This window comes from Somniosus microcephalus, chromosome 22, assembly GCF_052327205.1.
Source record: "Somniosus microcephalus isolate GS21.2 chromosome 22, FLI_Smic_1.0, whole genome shotgun sequence".
NCBI classification, from domain to species: Eukaryota; Metazoa; Chordata; class Chondrichthyes; order Squaliformes; family Somniosidae; genus Somniosus; species Somniosus microcephalus.
The window spans coordinates 40,600,992-40,624,975 of NC_141008.1; the positions used below are offsets into that span (position 1 = coordinate 40,600,992).

Here is a 23,984-nt window from a genome sequence, read left to right on the forward strand (position 1 = left end):
ATGTTCAAATAGCCACAGACAGTACATCACAATATGAACAATCTGCCCTTAATTACATGGTGACTTTAATTATCTGACTAGTTAATTAGTTTAATTGTATTGGATTAGCTAATGGTGTAATGCCGCACCTCACTTGCTGTTCTACTTCCCATTTTAGGCCCCCGCAATGTGTCTCACCATTCACCAGACAAAGACAAGTCAGGAGCCTGCTCCCATGTGTGGAGAGCACAAAGTAACGCCTGCCTAACGCTATAATTCACTTTTTTATTCCCCTCCTCTCTGAAGTCACTAACTCTCTATTGGGATACAGTTCCACAGGTGGCAATCACCCTATGGTACCTTGCCCGGGTGGCTAATATCTGTAAGTCTTGACAATGAATACCTCCAGGTGACCCAGACATCCCTCCTGAGCCCACTCCTGTCCTCACCTGCTGTCCACATGTGCACTTCCATTAGTGGTGCCTGTATAGTCATCGTGAGTGGAAATCCTGCCTAAGTTTTCCTTCTCTAACCCAAGGCTATTGTACCACTTTGAATCATATTGGTGCCATTCCAGCTAACTCAGCACAGACCAGGAGTCAAACTTAGGACCTCCCTGGTCTACATGGATCAGAGATTTTTCATTCTGAGCCAACAAGATGGCCCCATTAACTAGTCTAATAATACAGCTTACATTTGAAAGCTGCTTACTCGAGTGAAATAAACAAGGCACCAATCCATTAAATGCTTCATTATCCTGTTTCTTTCTATCCTCTTACCTATTTTCTTCCTTTATTTCCAGGTACCTGAAGAAAATATCAACAGTGTGATTAACGCTCTCCAAGTGAGTCAGAACAAGAAACAGTAGATGGGAAACTGAGATCCTGGCAGTTTCTTCCTCGCACAGTATTTGAAGCTGAAACCCAGATTTCAAGAAGAATCCTTCGGGTGTTCGTAAAGCAGCAGAGAGCTTGTTTTCTTGGCGAGCTGTTGGCTTCTTGAAGTCTGTTCCCAAAGTGAATGTTACCATTGTGTTCTGTGTGAACCGTGTTACATTGTACTGGTAAAGTCAAACCATCTATTTCTACTGTTATTCCCCCCCCCCCCCCCCCCACTGTGAAGGAGCTGTGGTGATTGGCTGTTGTTCTGTGAATTAGTTGGGTTAGTTATGAGATGTGTCATGTAGTAAAGCTGACTTCTAAAGTTTGGGGGCAGAAAGGTGTCTGGTTAAGTATAGGGATGTCATGATCTGTGGAATATTGGGAGTGATTACAAGGAAGTAATCTAATCTTGGGACAGGTTCAGATGGCATCATATACTGCCAGAATAAAGTTGGAATCCTTTTTAAATTACGTTCTTTCAGGTCACTCCCTGGCAGCTGTTACTTTGTTTAATAACATGCTGTTTCATTTTGTCTGAGAATATAATTCACTTCTGGGCTGCCTGCTTGCTGCCAGCAGCATCCGTGCTGTCCCCACCTGTCAGTGCATCGCAGGTTGATGTGCAATGGCACACGTGCTGTAGCAGCGCCATTATTACTGCTTCCTCAAGTAATAATCTGCAGTTGGCTCTGGAAGGGTCCCACATCTAATACATATATATAATAATAGATATATACCAGGGGAACATAAACTGTGCAGCACGCCTGTAATTACTGCTTTGCTTCTTTGTGCTCCCCTGTGTCATGGTAACCATTTAACACGGTTGGCGCGAAAGACTGACACAGGGATAATTGAGGCAAATGTCCTAGCAGCACGGTTTGCCCTTGTTGAAAGAGGGCTAGGTTTCCGCAGACATACTGATGATTGAGAAGCTTCATACGTTCCATGCTTGCACCAAGCGTTGGTCACTTCCCTTATAAATACTAACCACCACTTTACAGAGAAGGGAGAAGAGGTTTATTTTGGTGACTTTGGACAAGCTATTCCCATTACTGAATTCTTCTGTATTTCAATGATGCTTTGGATAAAATTATGTCTTGACATCCCTATACTCAGTAACAGGACAGCGTGGGATCCAAGGAGGGGATTTTTATCCTAATTCTTAAAGGTATGGAGAGAAAGATTCCAACCCAGTTGTTTAGATTTGAACTATCCAACTAAATAGCCAGATATTCCAACTGGCAATCTAATTTGACATTTCAAATGTAACTGCGTACCATCAGGGTTGCCACACTCCTGGGGTGAACATAGTACAAGGTATGCCGATAACAATGTAGCATTGAGATAATTCTTCAAGATTTCTTGGCAGGAGTTATTGTTCAAGAGAGGCATTAGAAATGAGTTATACATCACCAGTTGCAGAATTCTGAAAAGGAGAAATAGAATTTTTTTTTAAATGCAGCTGTTTAGTTATTGCAGACCACACATCTTCAGAAGTGGCAAAAAAACACTCTAATTGGAGTTACCTACACAATGGCTTGTTTTTTTTTGTTAACTTGTCATCCATTGCACCTGTTGTTTTAGCAGTCCTTTAGTTGTTCGTAGCTTACCTCAAGTTTTTTATCGCTTGTGAAGACATCAGCTGCAAGAGAAGTGAACTGGCAAGTTTTATTGCTTTATTCCCCCTTTTCATAATTCTGTAATTGGTGGTGTATTTGATTAATTTCTCTTTTGAATATGTACCATCAAATGTGGCACTTGTATCTCCAATGTATTGGTTATGTGTTCTGTTATTCTAACAGGTGCCAACTGGATCTGTAGGAGGGAGAATGTAGCATTGTTTATATTTCATATACTAATTTGCACACAGTTGCCTGAATGACCCTGACAGCTGACACTTTGGTAACTCGATCATCCTTATCTGATACAGGCGACCTCCTGTATCTATCTTCTATCATTTCCTTATCTTCTATGTAATTTATACACATTTTATGAAGTAAATAGGACTTAACTAATTTGTACTGCTACTTTCACTGGTGTATCCATGCCTGTTTTCTTGTAATGGAAAACAGAGGAAAGATTTTACTGTTATAGATTCAACAGTACTCTCTGCTGGATCATTCAGTTGCCAGAGGCAATGGCGAGATTCTGAAGCTGCCTCTCACAGTGCTGAAGTGCCTGCTTAATGATGTTGTGATTGCTTTATTAAGGAAATATTAACAAAGCTAAGACAGTAGTAGGAGATAAATCCCAAGGTATGTGCTGAAATTAAGAAATAGTTTAAACCTAATCTGCTTTCAGTTGATTTTTTTTTAAACTACATGTTTTAATTAATTTCAAGCCTGGTTTACATATGTGAAGTTTTTTTCCCTTATTAGTAGATGCTGTGTTTTCATATTTATGACATTTGCTGAAACACAAACTTTAAAGTGTTTTTTAAATCCAGTCGCTTGTTGAATTAGTAGCAGCAAAAAAGGTTTACAAGCTAGTGATTTTTGAACTGTAATTTCTTGCTTGCCATTAATGGTTGTACACATGCTGCATTATATTTACAACCACTGCTCTTGTGTTTTTTCCCCAATCAACTAGTCAGTTAGTTCCTTTTTAGTTTGTCTGGTGCTCTTTGTACCTATTATTGGTGCAACACTGCACAGTAACACTTTATTTTAAGGTGAGGTGAAGATGTTCACTTGGGGATGAGTGAGCTCCCTTGGATGTGGAGCTTGAATGAACTTTTCAACTTGAGCCAACCAAAACTAATTGAACTCAGTCCAAGGACCTCCTTGTTTCAAACCACCTCACTCCACTGGTATCAATTCCTAAAATTACCACAAAACATTAATGTCACTGTCATTACTTCTGATCTAGCATCTAACCCTAATCTACAAACCTAAGCAACCTCCCTCTAAGTCCCTTAGAATGGACAATACCTTCTTCCTATATTTACCTTCTTCCTATATTGACCTTACAGTTACCCCATGCACCCCCTCCTTCCCCATAAGCACCAGATGAACAGGTAGCTATTTATACTCCTACAGATGGTGTTGACTCCCTCTTGATTATAAGCTACATCAATGGAGGCATCCCGCTCCTTTATTGATGCTGCAGGGCTACATCCAGCAGATTTTATAGATGCTGATGATGCTTGACTGTTCTTTTGACCAATTGTCTGAGTCCTAGACACCATAAAGAAAGCTCCACATCATGAACCACACTGACTGACACGGCAGACCTAGGATTCACTCCGACTGATTCCAGGCATTAGCAAAACCAGCCGAACTACTGATGTGCCATTTTGTAAAATGCTTTGCAAAGTGCTGCATGATATTTTCCACAAATTTCTATTTCTTTACTTTTGCAGGTGCTCTTCTATCATAAATACTTGCATAAATGTGTAATACTTTACTAATGTTATAATAGCCCATTGTGTTTTTGACCACTAATCTAATGGTGCTGTTATGTGGAACTGGCTGGTTGAAGTCATGGCTGAATTAACAATTTGCAACTTCTTCAGTGTAAAATTTGCAAATGCATTTTTTTTTGTAACTTCTTCCCAGCTGTCTCCTTGATAACATGAACCTTGCTCCAGCCAGGGGGAATGAAACAGTGAAACCACAGACCTCTATATATCTGCTATTCCCCAGTTTGCTATTCAAACAAAGCACAGCACAACCTCATTTATCCACGCTCCCAATTATTTGCCATTCTTATTATCTGCCAGAATTTTGGCTGGACAGAGACTTGTGTGAGACATCAAAATTACACTTTTTTTGTTAATTGTATTGTACCTGCCTTCATTCCCAAGAAATTACTGTACTATTACGATCATAATTTGAGGGCTCTCACTTATCCATCAATTCCAGTTATCCATGGGGATGCCCCATCCATTGTGGCAGATAATGGAGGTTTCACTGTATCCGTAATGGGATATGTATTCCCACTGGCCTCCTGCAAGATTGAAAACCATAGTGCAGTATCTTGTGGACCAGCAAGAGACTGATGAAACTCATCCAACTGAAGCAGGTAAATGTAAGCAGGGAACTGAAACCTGTGACCTTTTAGTTGGAGTCAAGTTCTCAACCACTGCAGACACCTTATGTATTCAACCTTTCTTATGCGTTTTCTGAAGCTTAAATTTGAAGGAATTCAGAAGTCAAATTCCAGTGTCTGTGTTGTTATAGAGAACAGTCTCCTAGTAACAAAAATGGTTGAACATTTTGTTGAGTCTTAAGAATTTAGCCGGTAATCATTCTTGAGAAAAAAAAGTCAGCAATATGCTGTTAGTAAAAGGCACATTATTCAAGCCGATGGTTCTGTGAAGTAAAACCAACATGACAAAAAAGTTTGCAGTTTTAGTTGGCAAGTTATTTCTTAAAGTCATTGCTCAAGGAGTATTATGAGGAGGATAGCATCATCAAAAAAATAGAGTTTTAATAAATATACCTGCATAAGTTACATGCATGTTGCCTTCTTCACACGTATTAATCGAATGCACAATGCAAAGCCCGGTAGTATCTTCAACTTTCCTACCATGACCTGACCAGCCTAATTATTAGCCCAATTTCCACTACACGGTGTATGACAGATTCAGTCAGTTCCAAAGCGACCTTTGTAAACCCCTACAGACGTAGAGAAAATGACCCACCATGTAGCTGTAGATATGTTACCAGTATGAGAATAGTATCTATGCAATGTAACTGCAGCTCTGCTGTAAGAGTAATCAGCTTTGATCTACACTCCTCTGAGCAGCAGGAGATATCGTTGTGGGAGCTTGACTTCACCCCACTGGTGTCCATGCTCAGCACTTGTTCTGCTTTATTTAAGAGGTTTTTATTGCATAATGTCAGCCTTACTGCATTGAATCAGTATCTAGAGTGAGCGTCAGTATCTGGAGTGATGCCAGAATTGCAGGGCACAGATGTAAACCTGGTGATTATTGCGCCAGTAATTGATATTGTGAAGTGATAAGAAACAGAATCAAAGTATTAATTTCACTGCAAATACCCATCCATTATTTTAAATTGTCCATTAAATAATTTTATCTAGCTGCAGTGTCCACTGGGGGGAAAATCCAGAGATCCATTATTATTACTTAGAATGTACAACACAGAAACAGGCTATTCGTCCCAACTGGTCCATACTGGTGTTTATGCTCCACACGAGCTTCCTCCCACCCCTCTTTATCTAACCCTATCTATTCCTTTCTCCCTCATGTGTTTATCTAGCTTCCCCTTAAATGCATCTATGCTAGTCGCCTTAACTACTCCATGTGGTTACCTCAGTCATACTTTGCTATAGAGGATGGGACGCTTTCAGAGGTTTGAACCTGTATTCTTCGAGCATCCCTAGTAGTTGAAGTGAAAGGTATCCTGTTGACCAGCAGAAAAGTTGTGTTTCAGCCTCCTTCACTGGAAATGATTAGCAATTGTATACTCTTATTGAGCACTGGTAAGCATTGCAGCCATTTGTATCACTCTTGTGACCCTATTTCTTAAAACGTGCAGGCTTTAGAATTGCATTTCATTGATGAACTAATATCAGTATCTTCGATTGTTTTTAGCGGCCTTTTAGTAATGTATTTTAATTACTTTAATTTGACTTCAGATAAACGGATGCCTGATCCAAAAATAATTCTCAACCGAGCAGAGAACCCCAGTATGTGAACGAGCATCCTATTCACTTCAGTTGTTAATTAATTCTTGATCCAGGCTTAACACTTGATTCTCTATTGTTCACATTTTTGTTGATCAACACTGAATAATGTAATCTGAATACAGGTCAGTTGTCATACACACACTATAAGCTTACAAAAGGTCAATTTCTTCAGTTAATAGTCACATAGCTGAGGTTAGTAAGTCACTGAAATGCTCATTCTTTTGAGACATTTATTTATAGGTCTTAATAATGCGCCCTGTACTATAGACTAGGTTTTTTTCCCCCATTATCAACATCAACTGTTTCTCCATGGTGTAGCAAGCCTTTTCGTTCAGTCTTTGACCCAGTTAATCTTATTCTTGTGTATCAAGTGTTGCAATTCAGTACACAATGTATTCCAAAATCAAAGTCATCTGTACCTTCCTATTGATCATCTTGATTTGTTCAAGTTCCATCAAAATTTCCAGTGGCAGATAATATAAGAAATAGGAGCAGGAGTAGGCCATTTGGCCCTTCGAGCCTGCTCCGCCATTCAACAAGATCATGGCTGATCTTCTACTTCAACTCCACCTTCCCGCACTATCCCCATATCCCTTAATTCCCTTAGTTCCCAAAAATGTATCGATCTCTGTCTTGAATATACTCAACAACTGAGCATCCACAGCCCTCTGGGGTAGAGAATTCCAAAGATTCACAACCCTTTGAGTGAAGAAATTTCTCCTCATCTCAGTCCTAAATGGCCGACCCCTTATTCTGAGACAGTGAGCCCATGTTCTAGATTCCCCAGCCAGGGGAAACATTTTCTCAGCATTAACCCTGTCAAACCCCTTAAGAATTTTATGTGTTTCAATTAGATCACCACTCATTCTTCTAAACTCTAGGGAATATAGGCCTAGTCTACTCAATCTCTACTCATAGGGTAATCCCCTCATCCCAGGAACCAGTCTGGTGAACCTTTGCTGCACTCCCTCTAAGGCAAGTGTGTCTTTCCTTAGGGAAGGAGACCAGAACTGTACACAGTACTCCAGGTGTGGCCTCACCAATGCCCTGTATAATTGTAGTAAGATTTCTTTACTCTTATACTCTAATCACTTTGTAACAAAAGCCAACATACCATTTGCTTTCCCAATTGCTTGCTGTACCTGCATGTTAACTTTCTGTGATTCATGTACAAGGACACTCGGGTCCCTCTGAATGCAAACCATTCAAAAAATATTCTGCTTTTTTGTTTTTCCTACCAAAGTGGATAACTTCACACTTCCCCACATTGTATTCCATTTGCCATGTTCTTGCCCACTCAGTCAACCTGTCTAGATCTCTCTGCAGCCTCTTTGCATCCTCCTGACAGCTTACTTTCCCACATAATTTTGTATCATCAGCAAACTTGGATCCGTTACACTCAGTCCCTTCATCTAAGTCATTAATATAGATTGTAAATAGCTGAGGCCCAAGCACTGATCCTTGTGGTACCCCACTAGTTACAGCCTGCCAACTCAAAAAAGTCCCGTTTATTCCTACTCTCTGTTTTCTGTCCATTAACCAATCCTCAATCCATCCATGCTAATATATTACCCCAATCCCATGAGTCCTAATATTGTGTAATAATCTCTTGTGTGGCACCTTATCGAATGCTTTTTGAAAATCTAAATACACTACATCCACTGGTTCCCCCTTATCCATCCTACTCGTTACATTTTCAAAAAACTCTAACAGATTTGTCAAACACGATTTCCCTTTCATAAAACCGTATTGACTCTGCCTAATCATATCATGATTTTCTAAGTGCCCTGTTACCACGTCTTTAATAATAGATTCTAACATTTTGCCTACTACTGATGTCAGGCTAACTGGCCTGGAGTTCCCTGTTTTTTCTATTACTCCTTTCTTAAAGTGCCAGAAGCTATAATATTTGTGTGCAGTCATTGAAGGTGCACTGGAAAATTCCCATTTGGGGAAGGAAGCATCCAAATCTGACAGAAAAGGAACATCCAATAGATTACAGCGTTCTTCACTCCCTGGTGCTTCTGCTACATTAATTGGCTAATCCTTTAATTCCCACACATCTACTTTCTATCATTGTTTCAGCATGGCTGGGTAAGATGCCTCAGTTAGTTGCAGCAAAAGACTCCACCACTCCATGCCAGGGTTCACCTCTAGTTCATGGGACACAATCACATGACCCAATATACCGTACCCATCTGCATCTACAGTCTTGACATTATGACCCCTTCCTCCATGGGAATAATATCGATCCCTCTAAAGCTTCTCCCATAACTAACCTGATTCCTTGCTCTTGGGTTGCCTTGGATTTCCATAAAGAAAAAAAGAAAGACTTTCCTTTATATAGCGCCTTTCACACCCTTCCCAAAGCGCTTTTACAGCCAATGAAGTAATGATAGAGAAGCGAAAGATGTGTCGGTAGACTCCTTAAAGGAACAGAACTGGGTTAGAGCAAGCGATTCTGCTTCCCAGGCCTACATGATGACAACATTTGACTCAAATGGCTCAGATCAGCTTCTGGCAGGGAAAGATCGGGCAGCCTTTGGTCACCCGCTGGCTTCTAGTGGCAGGGAGGGGGTTTAGGGAGAGTCTCGTGGGATGGCGGGGGGGAGGATTCCAAGGCAGGAGAGGTTGTGACTTTCCATGTGGGGCCCATAGGACCACTCCTGCTCCTCCTGCCCCACAAAGGAAATTTTCTGACTTACCTGGAGGGCCTCTTTATCCTTCCCACCAGCTGCCAACCTGCTTCAGCTTGGCAGGAAAGCTGCGGTGGCTTCCCCACTCAGGTCCCATTTAAAATGCCATCAGGGTCCTATTGATGTAATAGGATCCCGATTTGTATAAATTCATAAGACTCACCTGCTTTAGGCAGGCACCTCTTCTGCCTGCAGAATCCTGCAGTTTAATATCGGAGATGGTGGCAAAGGGTCACGCGTTCCGAGCTCGTTTTTAACTGCCCATTCACCCGATTTCTGGTTACAATTAAAATCGACCTCCTAGAATTTCCAGTAGTAACACTTGAGGAGGACACCATCTATGACTATGGAACTTGACCAAAAGTTATAAGTGCAGACAAAGGACTTAAACCCAATTCAGTCACAAGGTATATAGACCTTTCACCCATCACCCATCTGTTGCTGGGAATTCTTTGTAGTCACCTATTGATCTGTGAAAGGGACTTTGAGAATCAAACTTGATGTTAATCCTTTAATCCTTCCATAGGATTTGAACCTAGTGCTTCAAAAACTCATGCTGCCTTCCATAATCCTAAGGCTGGCATAGGTTTTATACGACTTTTGTGGAAGACCAGTCTTTTATTGGTCCGTGTTTCTCCCGAAAGGATTAGGGTACTTTATTGCCTCACGTATTTAACTGGTCAAACCCCTATATGTTTTCTGACCTGAGAATAGGATGGTCATTATCTCTAATGCCAAATTCTTGCCCCGTGTAGTTTGGAACGTTATCTTGGTGAAGTGGTGACTGCTTCACTTCTATTCAGCATGATGCAAACAAGAGCTGGGTCCAACAATATCGTTTAAATCTTTTTAAATCCTCTCAATTTGTTTCAGTTTCACAGGCTACAGACTTCTCCATTTGTAAACTGCGCCTAATAGGTTGTGTTGGTTGAATGCACCTGTTGCTAAAGTATTGATCATTTTTCAAATTAAATGATGCTCCACATATTATACCCCCTACACTCCTCCCTTCGAGATATTCCCTGGATCTTCCCATGGCTGAAAAATGCTATTGGTGTTCTCTTCATCTGTACCTTACTTAGTATGCTCCTTACTTAGAAAAGCAAAGAAGTAACTCACTTTTTTGTAAGGAGAGTTTTTTTTCTATCCTATGGGAAATAGGATTTTCTTGACCTTCTCACTCTCTTTACTGCAATCCCCTTGCAGTAAAAGGAACTGAGAATGGCAGCCAACATTATTGGACAGTACTATTTAGTAAGAATTAGGAAGGTCACACCAAAAAATCTATTAAATAATAGGCTTGCCAATGATTTTCAGTCTCTTTGGCTGACCTACTGACCGTGTAAAGAGTACTTTTTTTTTTAATTCAATGAGTGATGATAATGAACATGAGGGTATACCTTTATGTATAATCAGATATTTTAATTTATGACCAGTTGCACTATGAGTAGCTCATTGGCCTGGGAACCAAATATCATGACTTGTTTAAAAATATATAATTATATTAGCAGTTTAGAAATCCTAATCCAGTCACAACCGTTCTTGGCAAACTGGTTATACTCAGGATTCGGCTGTACCTGGAGGGGAGGGACGGGAACACATTACAATAAACCTTCTGCAAGTAGATTAAAAATAAGTTGACAACTTGGCTAGCTGTGTGTTATCTTAAGGGGCTTCTCGTTAGAATAAGGGTTGGGTCATCCATTGCAAAAATACTTTGTCGATAAAGCAATACCAAGCTCTTTCCGGTTAATCATTGCACCTCCCATAGCTACAATAACATTTTCCTTTGTTTATTGTACATTAAAAAATGACAAACTGCTAATTTGCTTTCTGTGGCTTAAACGAGCAAGCACGTGATATAAAGACTAGTGAGACTTTTAAGTGGGATTTAAAACATGATGGGTGTTGAACATCTAATCAGATTGCATTGTTAGGGCAGGGACGGCATTAGGCAATCACATCAGATTTCACCCTCCCCTATGCACCAAGTGGATAGGAATAATATGGTACTTTTTAATTTATGATGCCAACCAATGTGATCTCTTTTAGTTTCGATTGTACATCTGATGTTTTTTGCTGCAAGTTGAAGAACTTTAAAAAATCTTTGTTTTTAAGGAACTTGTTCTTGTATGAAATTGTTTGTAATATTCTTGAAAAAAAATTATAGTTTTGAGGTAGATACTAGAAATAGTAAATATTTACCCCTAGGGAAATAGCAGATGATGATGATTAGTATTATTATTGCATGTACTTAGAGGTAGGTAGTCACCCCTTCATGTACACTCCCTTTAATCTTAATCCCAATACGGAGATAGCTATTCAGTAAGGTAAGGTAAGAAGGTTTGAAGGAGACAATGGGCGCCAATGTTCCCTGTAATTTTTTTTTGGGGTGCGTGGTCCCTTTAATTGGCTGTGCGCGGCCCATTCAAATTTTCGCGCATGCACGGTATCGCTCGTTTAAAAGCCATGAGCGGCCTGTGCGGGACCTCGTGACCCCTGGCTTAGCAGGAACGTTAATGGGCGCAACTTTCAACTTCAGTGGGGGTGTAAAGTGGGCAGTAGTGGATCGGGCGGGGGTGTATAAATGGCGGCCGATCCGCTACCGCCCATTTTACGCCCCCGCCAAAGTTGTACGGTCCACCCAATGGGTCAAATAATGCAGAGCTGTTGGCGTGGTGGTTTTTACTCGTTTGTAGATAGAGTTGGCACCTGTTTAAAGTGTTATTTTAAACAGGTGTTTTATATAAAACAATGAATGTACTGCTGAGCAAGCCTATTTTATAATTAGTAAGAGCCAGTTTGGCTCAGAGGCGACACTACTTGCAGATAGACTGTTTTAAAAGTGATTTTTACCTAATGTGCATGTAAATACATTGGGGCTGGGGCAGCAAATGATTGCCATTTTGTTACCACATTGGGGTCCGGGGTCAATTTCTTGGCCTTCATAGATTTAGGGTGTTGGCTCCAGAAGCCAATGGCTGCTTCTTGGAGGGTGGCAGACTGAAGAAATTTGCATTCGCTCCAGGAGGACCCATGATTGAGTTGGCTCCAAATACATCAATTGCATTTTTAGCTCCAGTCATATAGTGAAACCGGTGAGCTGGCCCTAAGCTAAGCTATTACCGCTGGAGCAAACTGTAAATGTCATTGGCTCCAGAGTGGCTGCCTATGCCCTGAGAATGCTTGGAATATTATTATTCACCTCCTCACTCCCCTTGTTACATTATTTGAAGTTATGGCAAATTACCCATATTGTAGCCAACAAATAATTTGTAAAAAATCTAATATTGCAAGGCTTTTTTAACGTTCCTGTGATTTAAAAAAAATCAATTTTGAGATGATGTAAGGCATTACCTAAATTGCAAATGAATCGCGATTGATTATAACAGGTTACTATAGCCCTATACTCGAAATCTTTGTGAGGTTAAGGCCTTTTATTACCTTACAGAATAAAGTGAGTGTTGCTGGAGCATTTAACTGCACGTTTGATCTAAGTTAAAGCTGCTGATGAATGAAACTATCTAATTACTACTTATGCCGTTTTCTTCACTAAGAAAAAGGGGGGTGACATACAAATGAAGAAAAGCGTTGGAAGCGTGAAATTACACTGCCGGACACGCTTGTCCAAAAGTTCGATGTGTGTGGCCTGCCAGCCTCACACATCAGGAAACCGCGGGCATGCTGGCCATGAATTTACCTATTAATTTTAATGGATAGAAAATTGTGGGCAGCGCGCCCATGATTTCCCAATAGGCGAGGCCTGGGGATGGGTAGGGAGCGAAGCCCATCGCATTAATTAGGCAAACCATCCTCGAATGACTTTGTCTGAAACTCCTCTCTCCCCTATTTAGTACGCGTGCTAAACAGGCTACTGCTGCCACATGGAGAGGAATTTCAGCCTAACACACTGAGCATTCGTACAATAGTATCTCACCGTGTAACTTCGAAACTCGCCTAACTGCAATGTTTCACGCAGGGCCTTGTGAAATTTCTGGCAGCTCGTATTCACTGATACTACAATGCAGGTCTGACAGAGAAGTCACACTGTCTCTTTCTGAGGGAGCAATTTAATGGTCGCTCTTTTGAAATGGCTTAGATTTATTTATGGTTGGAAATTACATACGGATGTGGCTTGTACACCAGCTAATTTAGTGAATATCATGCCTTTAAAGAGGAATTTTTAGCATGCAGTTGGATTGCTGACAAAACAGCAGGAAAATGCGAGACAGTAACCTTTGGCTTTTCCTTTAAAAGAAATTCCAACAAGAATCGTATGAAACAGAAGTGTCCCGACATGAAAATTAACATTTAAAACCTGTGGCTTATCTTTGGGATCCTGAGTTCTGACTCCGCAGTCCCTCTGGTGCCCTTGGTTTTAGGCCTGTTCACAACAGCACATCTGTACCTGTTGTGGACTGGCTCTGACATATGTTTTGAATCTGAACTGATTCAAATTGGATCACTTCTAATTTGATTTTGTCCCCCAGCCAGTCTGCTCAATTGGGATGACTTCCAGCCGAGTCCAGTGACAGTTGTTTCAACAGATAAAATCTGAAATTCATACTAAATGACTGCATTAAGGAATATGAATGTTGAATTTAGAAGTTTGAAAATAGCGTTTGAACCTGACTGTCGGACATGTTCAAACCGTGCCTCTTATTATAATCGGCTTATACCATGTGTATACATTCACTACATTCCTGTAATTATCAGTTTGTCAGTTTCAAAGATCTTTCAGCACTCAAACATTTTAGGCCTCAACACCCAGAAACGTTCAAGGCCAATAAGTTTTGGCATAAAATCAATATAGATGAGAATAGCTTAGCCCCTTTGCAGTGATTGTTACTGAAGTAGTGTGGAGGTTTTATTTCAGTTATGTTGCCCATTTAGAGGACGGTGTGGGCACTTTGCATCTAACCAGCGTAACAAGAAAATGATGATGATGATGGAGTGTATATATTATATATATAGATATATATGTACTACAATTTCACAAAAACTTGGGACCTATTGAAAAGAACTGGGATTTTAGAAAAAAAACGAATTGAGTGAAATCAGGTAATGAAAGAGTGAAATCCATTGTATGTAAAGGAACATTTAGGCCCTAGGCTGCTCACCCTGAAGTGCCTGATCAGTTTATTAATATGGATTAATAATTTAACTAGTTAGCAGAGGTCATTGTCAGAGCTTATTAATAATAAACAACCAATCTTAGGTTTTCCTCTTAGTGATAAATTTGTCAATATATTTTGGCAGTTTCATTTGGTGGCAACATCTGCTACCAGCTAAAAACAATTTTCCATTGTTAATGGCAGAGGGTGAAGTATGGGAATTGGTCACGGCAATGACCATTCCTGCTCCTGATTTACCATTTCTTCAATTGTGTCATTTAATTGTTATAATGCCCAAGCTTCTGAATATGGCTGAGCCCTGTCCTCAGTGAGAGAGAATCTCAGAGGTTAAGTGACATTTTGGATGGGAATGGAGAGAAGTTATAACAAAGAAATTTGCCTCGTTACAGCTTTGCTAACTCTTACTCTGCAGTTGGATTTTCCGTAGTCGTCTTACTGCCCCGTATTATAACAGTAAACTGTTCAACACGAGTTGTCTAATCTCATTCCTCTGCCCTTCCCTGTAAACGTTTTATATTCTTCCTTTCAAACATTTATTCGATTCCCTTTTAAATGATGGGGTGAAATTGGTCTTCTCCAGTAAAGTGAAATGGGTGATAATAGATGGGTGAAAGCCCGTTTTACACTGTGCTCGAATTTCTTTTCCATTGAGTTCAAAGGAAAAGGAAATTGGATGCAGTGTAAAACTGACTATCGATTTGTTATCACCCGTTTCCCACAATTGGCGAAGACCAATTTCACCCCCAATATCTTTGTCTGAATAGTCACTTGTGATAAAGCATTCCATGTTCCAATAACCCAGTAGTTTGCAGCTGGATTTATTGCTCATGGTAGGTCAATATCGCCTGCCAAGATGAAAATTCGAACCCGCGTTTTGGAAAATGCTCACCTTTCTGTCCAAATGCCACTATAGTCAACATTGCATATCGGGTGTCTCAATCCAGACATTACAAATTGCCAAACTAAAACCAACCCCGATGGGGTGATGTTCTGACACTGTCCCCCCGGTGGGAAGCCTCACCTGGTGGAAGTATATAGCAGAAATTCTGGAGGGCACTTTGCATGATTTTCATTCAAATGATCTAAAAATGGAGTGTGCACGCACCCAAATTTTCAGTATGTGCTCCCAGCCAGGAGCATATATTCAGAAAAGTACCTCTCAAATATCGGATTTTTTTTTAAAGAGGTAGTAGAGTAAACTCCAGCTTTAAGCCCTTTCCCTTGTCATTCGGAAATGAAAACAAAATGCGCACAAAGTACGATCGCAAAATACTGCGGATGCTGTAAATCCAAAATAACAACAGAAAACGCTGGAAAAACTCCGCAGGCCAGGCAACATCCGTGGAGAGAGAAATAGAGTCAACGTTTCGAGTCAAACTCTTTGTCAAGCCTAGAAAGGCACAGGAAATGTAATAGATTGAAAGGCCAGGCTCGTCTCGTTTTGAATACCCCTTAATGTCTCTTCATTTCTCGTTTGTTCTCTCCCACAGCCTGGCCTTTCAATCTATTTCATTTCCTGTGCCTTTCTAGTCTTGACAAAGAGTTTGACTCGAAACGTTGACTCTATTTCTCTCTCCACGGATGTTGCCTGGCCTGCTGAGTTTTTCCAGCATTTTCTGTTGTTATTGCGCACAAAGTATCTCCCACTAAGTCCCTGTAGAATCCTGATTGATGCAAATTGCACCTATCGATGTGTTTCCCAATGTCCTGCCCCTGTCTTTTCAGATGACACATGACTAGTTGAGGTAACTGAAGTTGCAGCTTAATATTTTTTTCCAAGCACAGATGCAGCAATTCAAGAAACCTGAAGCCAGGATGCAGACAACTGCTGAAGGAAGCTGTGTCTGTACTTTTAAGTTTGTAGTTCTCGATGGATTTTGGAATGCCATCTTTTGATTCAGATCCCATCCCCATCCTGAGAATACTCGAACATTTCTAAGTGAACAAATGAGCTCAGTGAGGGGGAAATGGTTAAGCTTATAAGGGCTGTTTTAGTGACAGGGCTGCGCTGCCCCCCCAGGGGAGCCAGCATATTGAAATTTGCCCATCTTATTCTAATTGCCTTCTGCAGATGAAGGTGGCAACGCAGTTCACGATGTTTTGGATGAAGTTAGTGTTTTTAGTTTTATTCCTGAAAGAATTCAGAATTATAGTTGTGAATTATTTGAAAGGATCTAAGCACACCAGCATAAACTGGAATTAGGCAGTGTTCCGATTGTACCTGATTTAGATTTTTTTTTAAACTTGCAAGTTAACATCATTAATTTCGGTTCATTTTAGTGAGGTTGTTCTGTGCTTTATCAGAAACTTAAATATATGATACATTAGAAGCAACAAGTGTACAGAGCAACTCTTTGCAGTTACATGTTAACTTGCAGCAATATGTATAGGTTAAAAGTAGTTTCTTGTAATAAAATTTAATAAGATTTTGAATGTTTTGACAGTAAAATGCTTTAATCTTACTGTGGTGCTGTAATGTGAGCAGTGGTGAATCCACTCGATCAGTATTCAAAAAACATCTTAATGACAGATGTTCATGTGTATGTGTGTTTACAGAGATTGTTCTGTGTCATGATTAGGTTGTCCGTTGTTTGCACAATATTGCACAAATAGTGACTGCTTTTGACCACAAATGAACCTTATCGTGTTAATGGAAAAGATCAGTGGACAGGAGGGTTGGGTACCCTATACAAAAGGTCAGCCAGACATTACAACATATTAAGGCTCTGTTTTGCTCACCCTTCAATACCATTGGTTGGGCATTCTCTGGCTAGCAGCAACTACTGTTGGATAATTCATCAAAATCCAAGTTGATTAATGGTTGCTGACAAGAAATGGGGCTATATTTCCTGCACTGTCAATGTTTTACATTATCTATTGAATATCAAGAGTCGTCTGGCACGAGAGTATGGAAAGAATTCCTGTGGTACTTTGAATATTTGAAACTGGCTAATATGAATGACCTTAGTCCAGATATTAGGCACAAAACCCATTGTAAAAAATAACTTTGGTAAGCAGATACTTTGAGATTATTGTTGTTTGGTTGGTGACATTAAGGGGCAGGATTTTAGTATGTTTCCAGCTTTTGTTCAATTCCCTGATACTAAATTGTAAACATAAATTTGATTTGCAGATGCTTGTACATTAGTGGCATTAATATTCTTCAATTGAACTGCAGGCCCCTTTCCCAGTGTGTAGAGAATGAGTCAGAAAGCTGACTGTTAGGTTCGGTCTGAGGAAGACTACTTCTTCAAATTGCTAAGCAGCATTAGTTAGATTATAAACAGAGGAGTTTCTGACCATCCACCCTGTGGGAACAGAGAGGACCGTTGTAAATAATTGTCACTCATAGGGAGCAACCTTTACTTCTTTGAGGGGACATTTTAAAATCCCTGAGAGATGGTGACGTAATAAAACTCACTACACACTTGGTTTGAGCATAAAGCAAGGCTTTAATCAACTTGTTTCAGAACATGGAGGTCTAGTTGTACTTCACTAGCTCCTTGTCTTACAAAATGTCCCTGGCAAGCTGAGGCCAACGCCCGAGTATTTATACTCCTTGGACGGCGCCACCAGCTGGCTGTCCAGTGTTATTTCATAGGTAGTTTCTCGATGATGAGATTTATGACAGATAGCAGTTACCAGCATCCTGCACTGTCCATTAACATTGAACATTCTACCAACAATTATCAATTGAAACAACCCACTTGGTGAATGGGAACCATTCATGTGTCAACTGGTCACATATTTATAATATTTCATATGATAGCTTAGCCCACTACCTCTTGAAAAGTACCTGACTCCCATGTGAGTTAATGATTTACAAACACTTTCCAACAGTATTTCCTGTGCACTACAGCATTGTTTTGCTAATACCTTCCAAACGGTCTTAGGACCGAACTATCAAAGCTGAGGTAAGGACGTCCAACTGACATAACTTATAATTATGTTGTTATTGAACATAGACTGAATTGAATCTCAGTTGATTTCAAATTAGCAACCGAAGCAGTGTAAACCAAGCCTTTTACTACAGTGTCACAATTAACATCAGCTCTAAGTTCACTACAGTCCTTCAGCCTCCAGTTTCACTCTGGTACAGTCTGTGTATCAAGAAAAGCACCCTGGTGTAGATCTCATTCCCGACTAGAGATTGCCACAGAAAGTTGGGAATTACAGAAATACCATAAACATACCCGGGTTCTTATTTTTCTCTCTCTCTCTCTAGATTTCATTCTTTCACAAATCACCCATCTAATCTGAACACAGACAAGCTGGGATAAACCATGAACTCGGTCCAGATTGAATGGAAATGGGGTTATTTGTGTTCCTTACATGCAAATATCATTTGCACATTATCTCACCTGTGTACTCTTTTTATTGCACTTTGTTAATCTAGTGCCATAATATGCAGGATGTCACCACTTCAGTATTGTAGTATTTTTTTTAAAGAACCATTTTTAAGACCACAACACTCAAGTACAAATTGGAGCAACTTAACCCGACAGCAAATTTAGTATAAATCTGGTCATTTGATTGGGTGCTTTAAATTTGCACATCCACTCAGATCGTCAGAACTATTGCCTGAGTAGATTACATCGAGAGAACTTACAGCACAGAAACAGGCCATTCGGCCCAACTGGTCTATGCCGGTGTTTCTGCTCCACACGGCCGACATATTTCAAATATAAATGAGAGATTTCATGCTGTCAGCTTAAGCTTTTGCAGGGTATCATTTTCCCATAACCCCTTCAGTACATTAGAAGAGCTGCTAATCTTTAATAGTAGTGATGATGATGCTGAGAGACACAGCATTAAATAACATTTAAAAGGATTTTTTTTCTGTGAACAATCGATTAAAAAGCAGGTGTTATTGCATGGTGATGGTGAGGCAGAGTGAGAAATTGTGCAAAATAATACTTTACATCACAAGATTCTCTTCTTTTGCCAAGAGAAACTGTCTAACATTATTATCAGTTTAAAAAAAGCAGTCACTATTTGTTAAGATATAATATACTCTTGGGCTAGAGATGCAGAGGAAAGCTATCAGAATACTGGCAATTCTTGACCTAAGCAAAACATCAGACAGCATGATGTGTAACATCTTTGAGCAACGTTTTGTGTGTTGCTCTCTGGTGTTGTTTATTGAATGTTTTAATTACAAAGGCTGTAACAATTATAGATTTATGGAAATTACCTATAAGGAGCACTTGGATTTGGATTAATATATAATTATAATTGGTGCTTTCCTCCCCTATTCCATCACTGGATTTCTGCTGATGCTGTAGCTTTAACTACGAGCTTATTAAAGGAGACTGTTATGATGACAGAAATTAGCTGTTTTTTTTAAAAAAAAGTGTTTTAAAAAATGCCCCTCAAAATGGAAATGTGATATTTTAATGGTGTACAACACTTTGATTTTCATTTAATATCATGTATTTTTGCTGCTTTCTATTGGTTTTAAGTGCCTTTGTATAACTTACTGTTGGCACATGGCGTTAAAATTGCACAGATGTAAATTTTTTGCAACTGTACGGGCGATTCTGTTAATTGGCACTCCGAGTGGAGAACACCACGTGAAGGGAGCGGATCTCGAGACATAATGGGCTCAGCATTGGCGACATTACAAGATGCACTTTTTGTGAGCACAGAATCACCCCTATAGAGTTCAAGGTGGTAAAACAGCCACGTAAATAACAGTCGTTAAAGCTGCAAATTTCACTACATGTGCTTTTTAGACTGAGGAAGAGTCCTCTAGTTTATCCACTAATTGCCCCAAAGGAAATGATTAGGAACCTAACTGTGAAGGATTTGTACACTTCTGGTGAGATTTAGCACTTCTTATCAACATCTTATTAAACAGAATTCTATTTTAAATGTGTTCTATTACAGCAGCGCTTGATTGTAGCACTTTGCAGCTGAAGTAGGAGCAGGTACATTACAATTGAATAGTTCACGAAGTGGAGAGCTTTGGAATTAATTTTTTTTTAAAAATTATCATCACAAATGTTCAAATCAGATTTTTTTTTGTGATGTAATGAAAGCGCTGTGCTCCCAAAATTAAGTTTGTGGAATTAAAAAAAAAATTAAGGCCATGAAAAGACTCGGGTCCTAAATGGGCCATCTTTGCGAAATGAAATAGGCGATTCTGGATTTATCTTTTACCTACACAACACAAGTGGCAGCATACAAGTACCCTGGAAATCCATTACAATCCAAATATTGCAGTGGCCCCATTGATTCTTGCACCGCACAAGTACCGAATTCTCACTAAATACTAAGAACCACCGTCGGATGGGTTTTTTTCTAATGGGGGAGGGGGTTGGAATCCAGAGGTGAAGTAGGAGTTCAACGTTTCTTCACAACTTTGGCACCAGCACCTACTGATTGGACAGGGAGCCCGGATTCAGCTCCATAGTATACTCACGAAACCTGTTGCAGTTGGTAGATGTGAAGGCCACACATTGACAGGGCTTGAAACCACAACCACGAGGTTGGAAAGTAAAAAAAAATCTTAACTTGCAACATTATCAAGTCAGCCTGAAATGTAAACCTTTACCAAAAATTGGAACAGAAACATCTGTTCAGCAGTAAATGCCACATTTCTTGTAGGGCGGGAATAGTAGTCACAGTTTTTTTTCTTCTTAATGAGGGTTTGCTTTGAAATGGTCACCGATCTAGTCCAAGAGTATAGTTTAAAACTAGACTTTTGTTTCCTTAATTATAATGAACATTAAAAAAATGACAAGCAAAAGCCTTCGAAGGAAAGATGGAAGAGAAAAGCTCAGTTGGAACTAGTGTTTTCTTTCTGTGTGTTAGAGAAAGTGCACACGCTTTTGTTTGCTAGTCTTAAGTTGAAACTGAAGATTTATGTACTGTATGTAAAATTAATTCATGTTTCAAACAAAAGACAGTATATTTTGTACTTTGTAATGTGTTAATTAAAAATAGCAAAATTAAAAAAAAAAGGCCAAGGTGTGTGCTTTTGTACTCGGAACAACTTGTTAAAATAAAGTAGTGTTTGTCTTCTTGTCCTCGTTCTCTGTGACTATAGACTAAAATAAATCACCTGCTAAGGCCCTTCCAGCAATTCATTATGTAATTATCATTTTCTTTTAAGTCATTAGGGGAGGGGTGATATGACCGGACAGTGGAATATTTTCCCTCCTCTGACAACGTTGGACATCTAGACCTCCATTTTAAACCCCGCCCCCCACTCACCCAGTGAGAATGGTGCGTGGGCAGAGTTAAAATTAGGCCGAATCCACTTAGCGGCCTGAGGTCGCTCCGTTCCCGCCCGCCAACATTTCACCTTCACCACCTTTCAAGTCGGCCGCTACAGGCAGGCGGGGGCCTACTTTAAATTCAAGTGTCACGGCCCGATGTTAGCGGCGTGTTAACAAAAAGCCAGGGGAGTCCTGCGCTGTCTGAAACCCAGCAGCAGAACCACGGCGGGAGGCGCGACTGGTCGTAAGAGGCCACGGTAAGTTTTTAAAAATCTCTTTGTGGGCCAGGAGTAATAGGAGGGCTTCCCCGCACCCCAGGTCCCGCAGGGGGTCATTGGGCCTCCCCTGATCCCCGATGACCTCTGCACCACCACCCCGTCACCTCCCACTGACGGCCGGGGACTGTTTCCATGGATCGTCGGCCATGGCCTCTTGCCCCAAAATCCCCGTTCCCACCCACCGGCCAGGTGGTGAATCTGACTGGGTTCGGGCAGGACGCTGGGAAGATTTATCTAAATGAGGTCCGGCCATTATGATCGGCAGGGCCTTTACACCTCCAGACTCTCCCATGTGTGACCCCAGCCTTGGGGCTCGTGCACACCGTTCCTGCCCTCCTTTTAAAATCGAGGCCATATAGTAATAATCCTGGGTCTGAGAGGCAACACTCCAAGGCTCCCCAGTCAGAAAACGTTAGTGGGAGTGATATATAGACCTCCAAACAGTAATGCGGAGGTTGGGGATGGCATTAAAAGGGAAATTAGAGAAGCGTGCAATAAAGGCACTGTAGTCATCATGGGTGACTTTAATCTACATATAAATTGAGCTAACCAAATTAGTAACAATATTGTGGAGGAGGAATTCCTGGAGTGTTTACGGGATGGTTTCCTGGACCAATATGTTGAACCAACCAGAGATCAGGCCATCTTAGACTGGGTATTATGTAATGAGAAAGGATAAATTAACAATCTTGTACGAGGCCCCTTGGGTCGGAGCGATCATAATATGATAGAATTCTCATTAAGATGGAGAATGAAGTTGTTGACTCAGAGACTAGGGTCCTGAATTTAAATAAAGGAAACTACGATGGTCTGAGGCGCGCGTTGGGTAGGATTGATTGGGGAATGTCACTCAAAGGGTTGACGGTGGATAGGCAATAGCAAACATTCAAAGACCGCATGGATGAACTACAGAATTTGTTCATCCCAGTTTGGCATAAAAATAAAACAAAAAAGGTGACTCAACCGTGGCTAACAAGGGAAATTAGGGATAGCATAAGATCCAAGGAGAGGACATATAAATTGGCCAGAAAAAGCAGTAAACCTGAGGATTGGGAGCAGTTTAGGATTCAACAAAGGAGGACAAAGGGATTAATTAAGAAGGGGAAAATAGAATATGAGAGTAAGCTTGCAGGGAACATAAAAACTAACTGTAAAAGCTTTTATAGATATGTGAAGAGAAAAAGATTGGTGAAGTCAAGCGTAGGTCCCTTGCAGTCAGAATCAGGGAACAAAGAAATGGCAGACCAATTTTAAATATATATTTTGGTTCTGTCTTCACAAAGGAGGACACAAATAACCTCCCAGAGATGTCGGGGAACATAGGGTCTGATGAAAGGGAGGAACTGAAAGAAATCAGTATTTGTAGGGAAATGGTGTTAAGGAAATTGATGGGATTGAAGGCCGATAAATCCCCAGGGCCTGATCATCTACATCCTAGGGTACTTAAGGAAGTGGCCCTAGAAATAGTAGATGCATTGCTGATCATCTTCCAACATTCGATGGAATCTGGAACAGTACCCATGGATTGGAGGGTAGTTAATGTTACCCCACTATTCAAAAAAGGTGGTAGAGAGAAAACGGGGAATTATAGACCAGTAAGCCTGACCGGTAGTGGGGAAAATGCTAGAGTCCATTATAAAAGATGTATTAGCAAAGCACTTGGAAAACAGTGACAGGATCGGACAAAGTCAACATGGATTTACAAAGGGTAAATCGTGCTTGACTAATCTACTGGAATTTTTTGAGGATGTAACATGTAAAATAGATAAGGGAGAACCAGTGGATGTGGTGTATTTGGACTTTCAGAAGGCTTTCGGTAAGGTCCCGCATAAGAGATTAGCGTGTAAAGTTAAGGCACATGGGATTGGGGGCAAGGTATTGACTTGGATAGAGAACTGATTGGCAGGCAGAAAGCAAAGAGTTGGAATAAACGGGTCTTTTTCCGAGTGGCAGGCAGTGACTAGTGGGGTACTGCAGGGATCGGTCCTTGGACCCCAGCTATTCACAATATATATTAATGATCTAGACAAGGGAACTAGATGTAATATCTCCAAGTTTGCAGATGACACAAAGCTGGGTGGGCGTGTGTGCTGTGAGGAGGATGCCGAGAAACTCCAGGATGATTTGGACAGGTTGG

General features: G+C 40.5%; 1 protein-coding gene across 1 annotated transcript in view; it reads left to right on the forward strand.

The window, feature by feature from the left end:
* The window catches only part of LOC147102193 (cytosolic arginine sensor for mTORC1 subunit 2), a 226,798-nt gene extending 217,693 nt beyond the window's left edge, over nt 1–9,105 (forward strand). Inside the window, exon 9 of the mRNA XM_085964487.1 lies at nt 782–9,105. Coding sequence (XP_085820613.1) covers nt 782–847 — 66 coding nt within the window. The 3' untranslated portion in view covers nt 848–9,105. The remainder of the gene's footprint in view (nt 1–781) is intronic.
* Nucleotides 9,106–23,984: the final 14,879 nt, after the last annotated feature.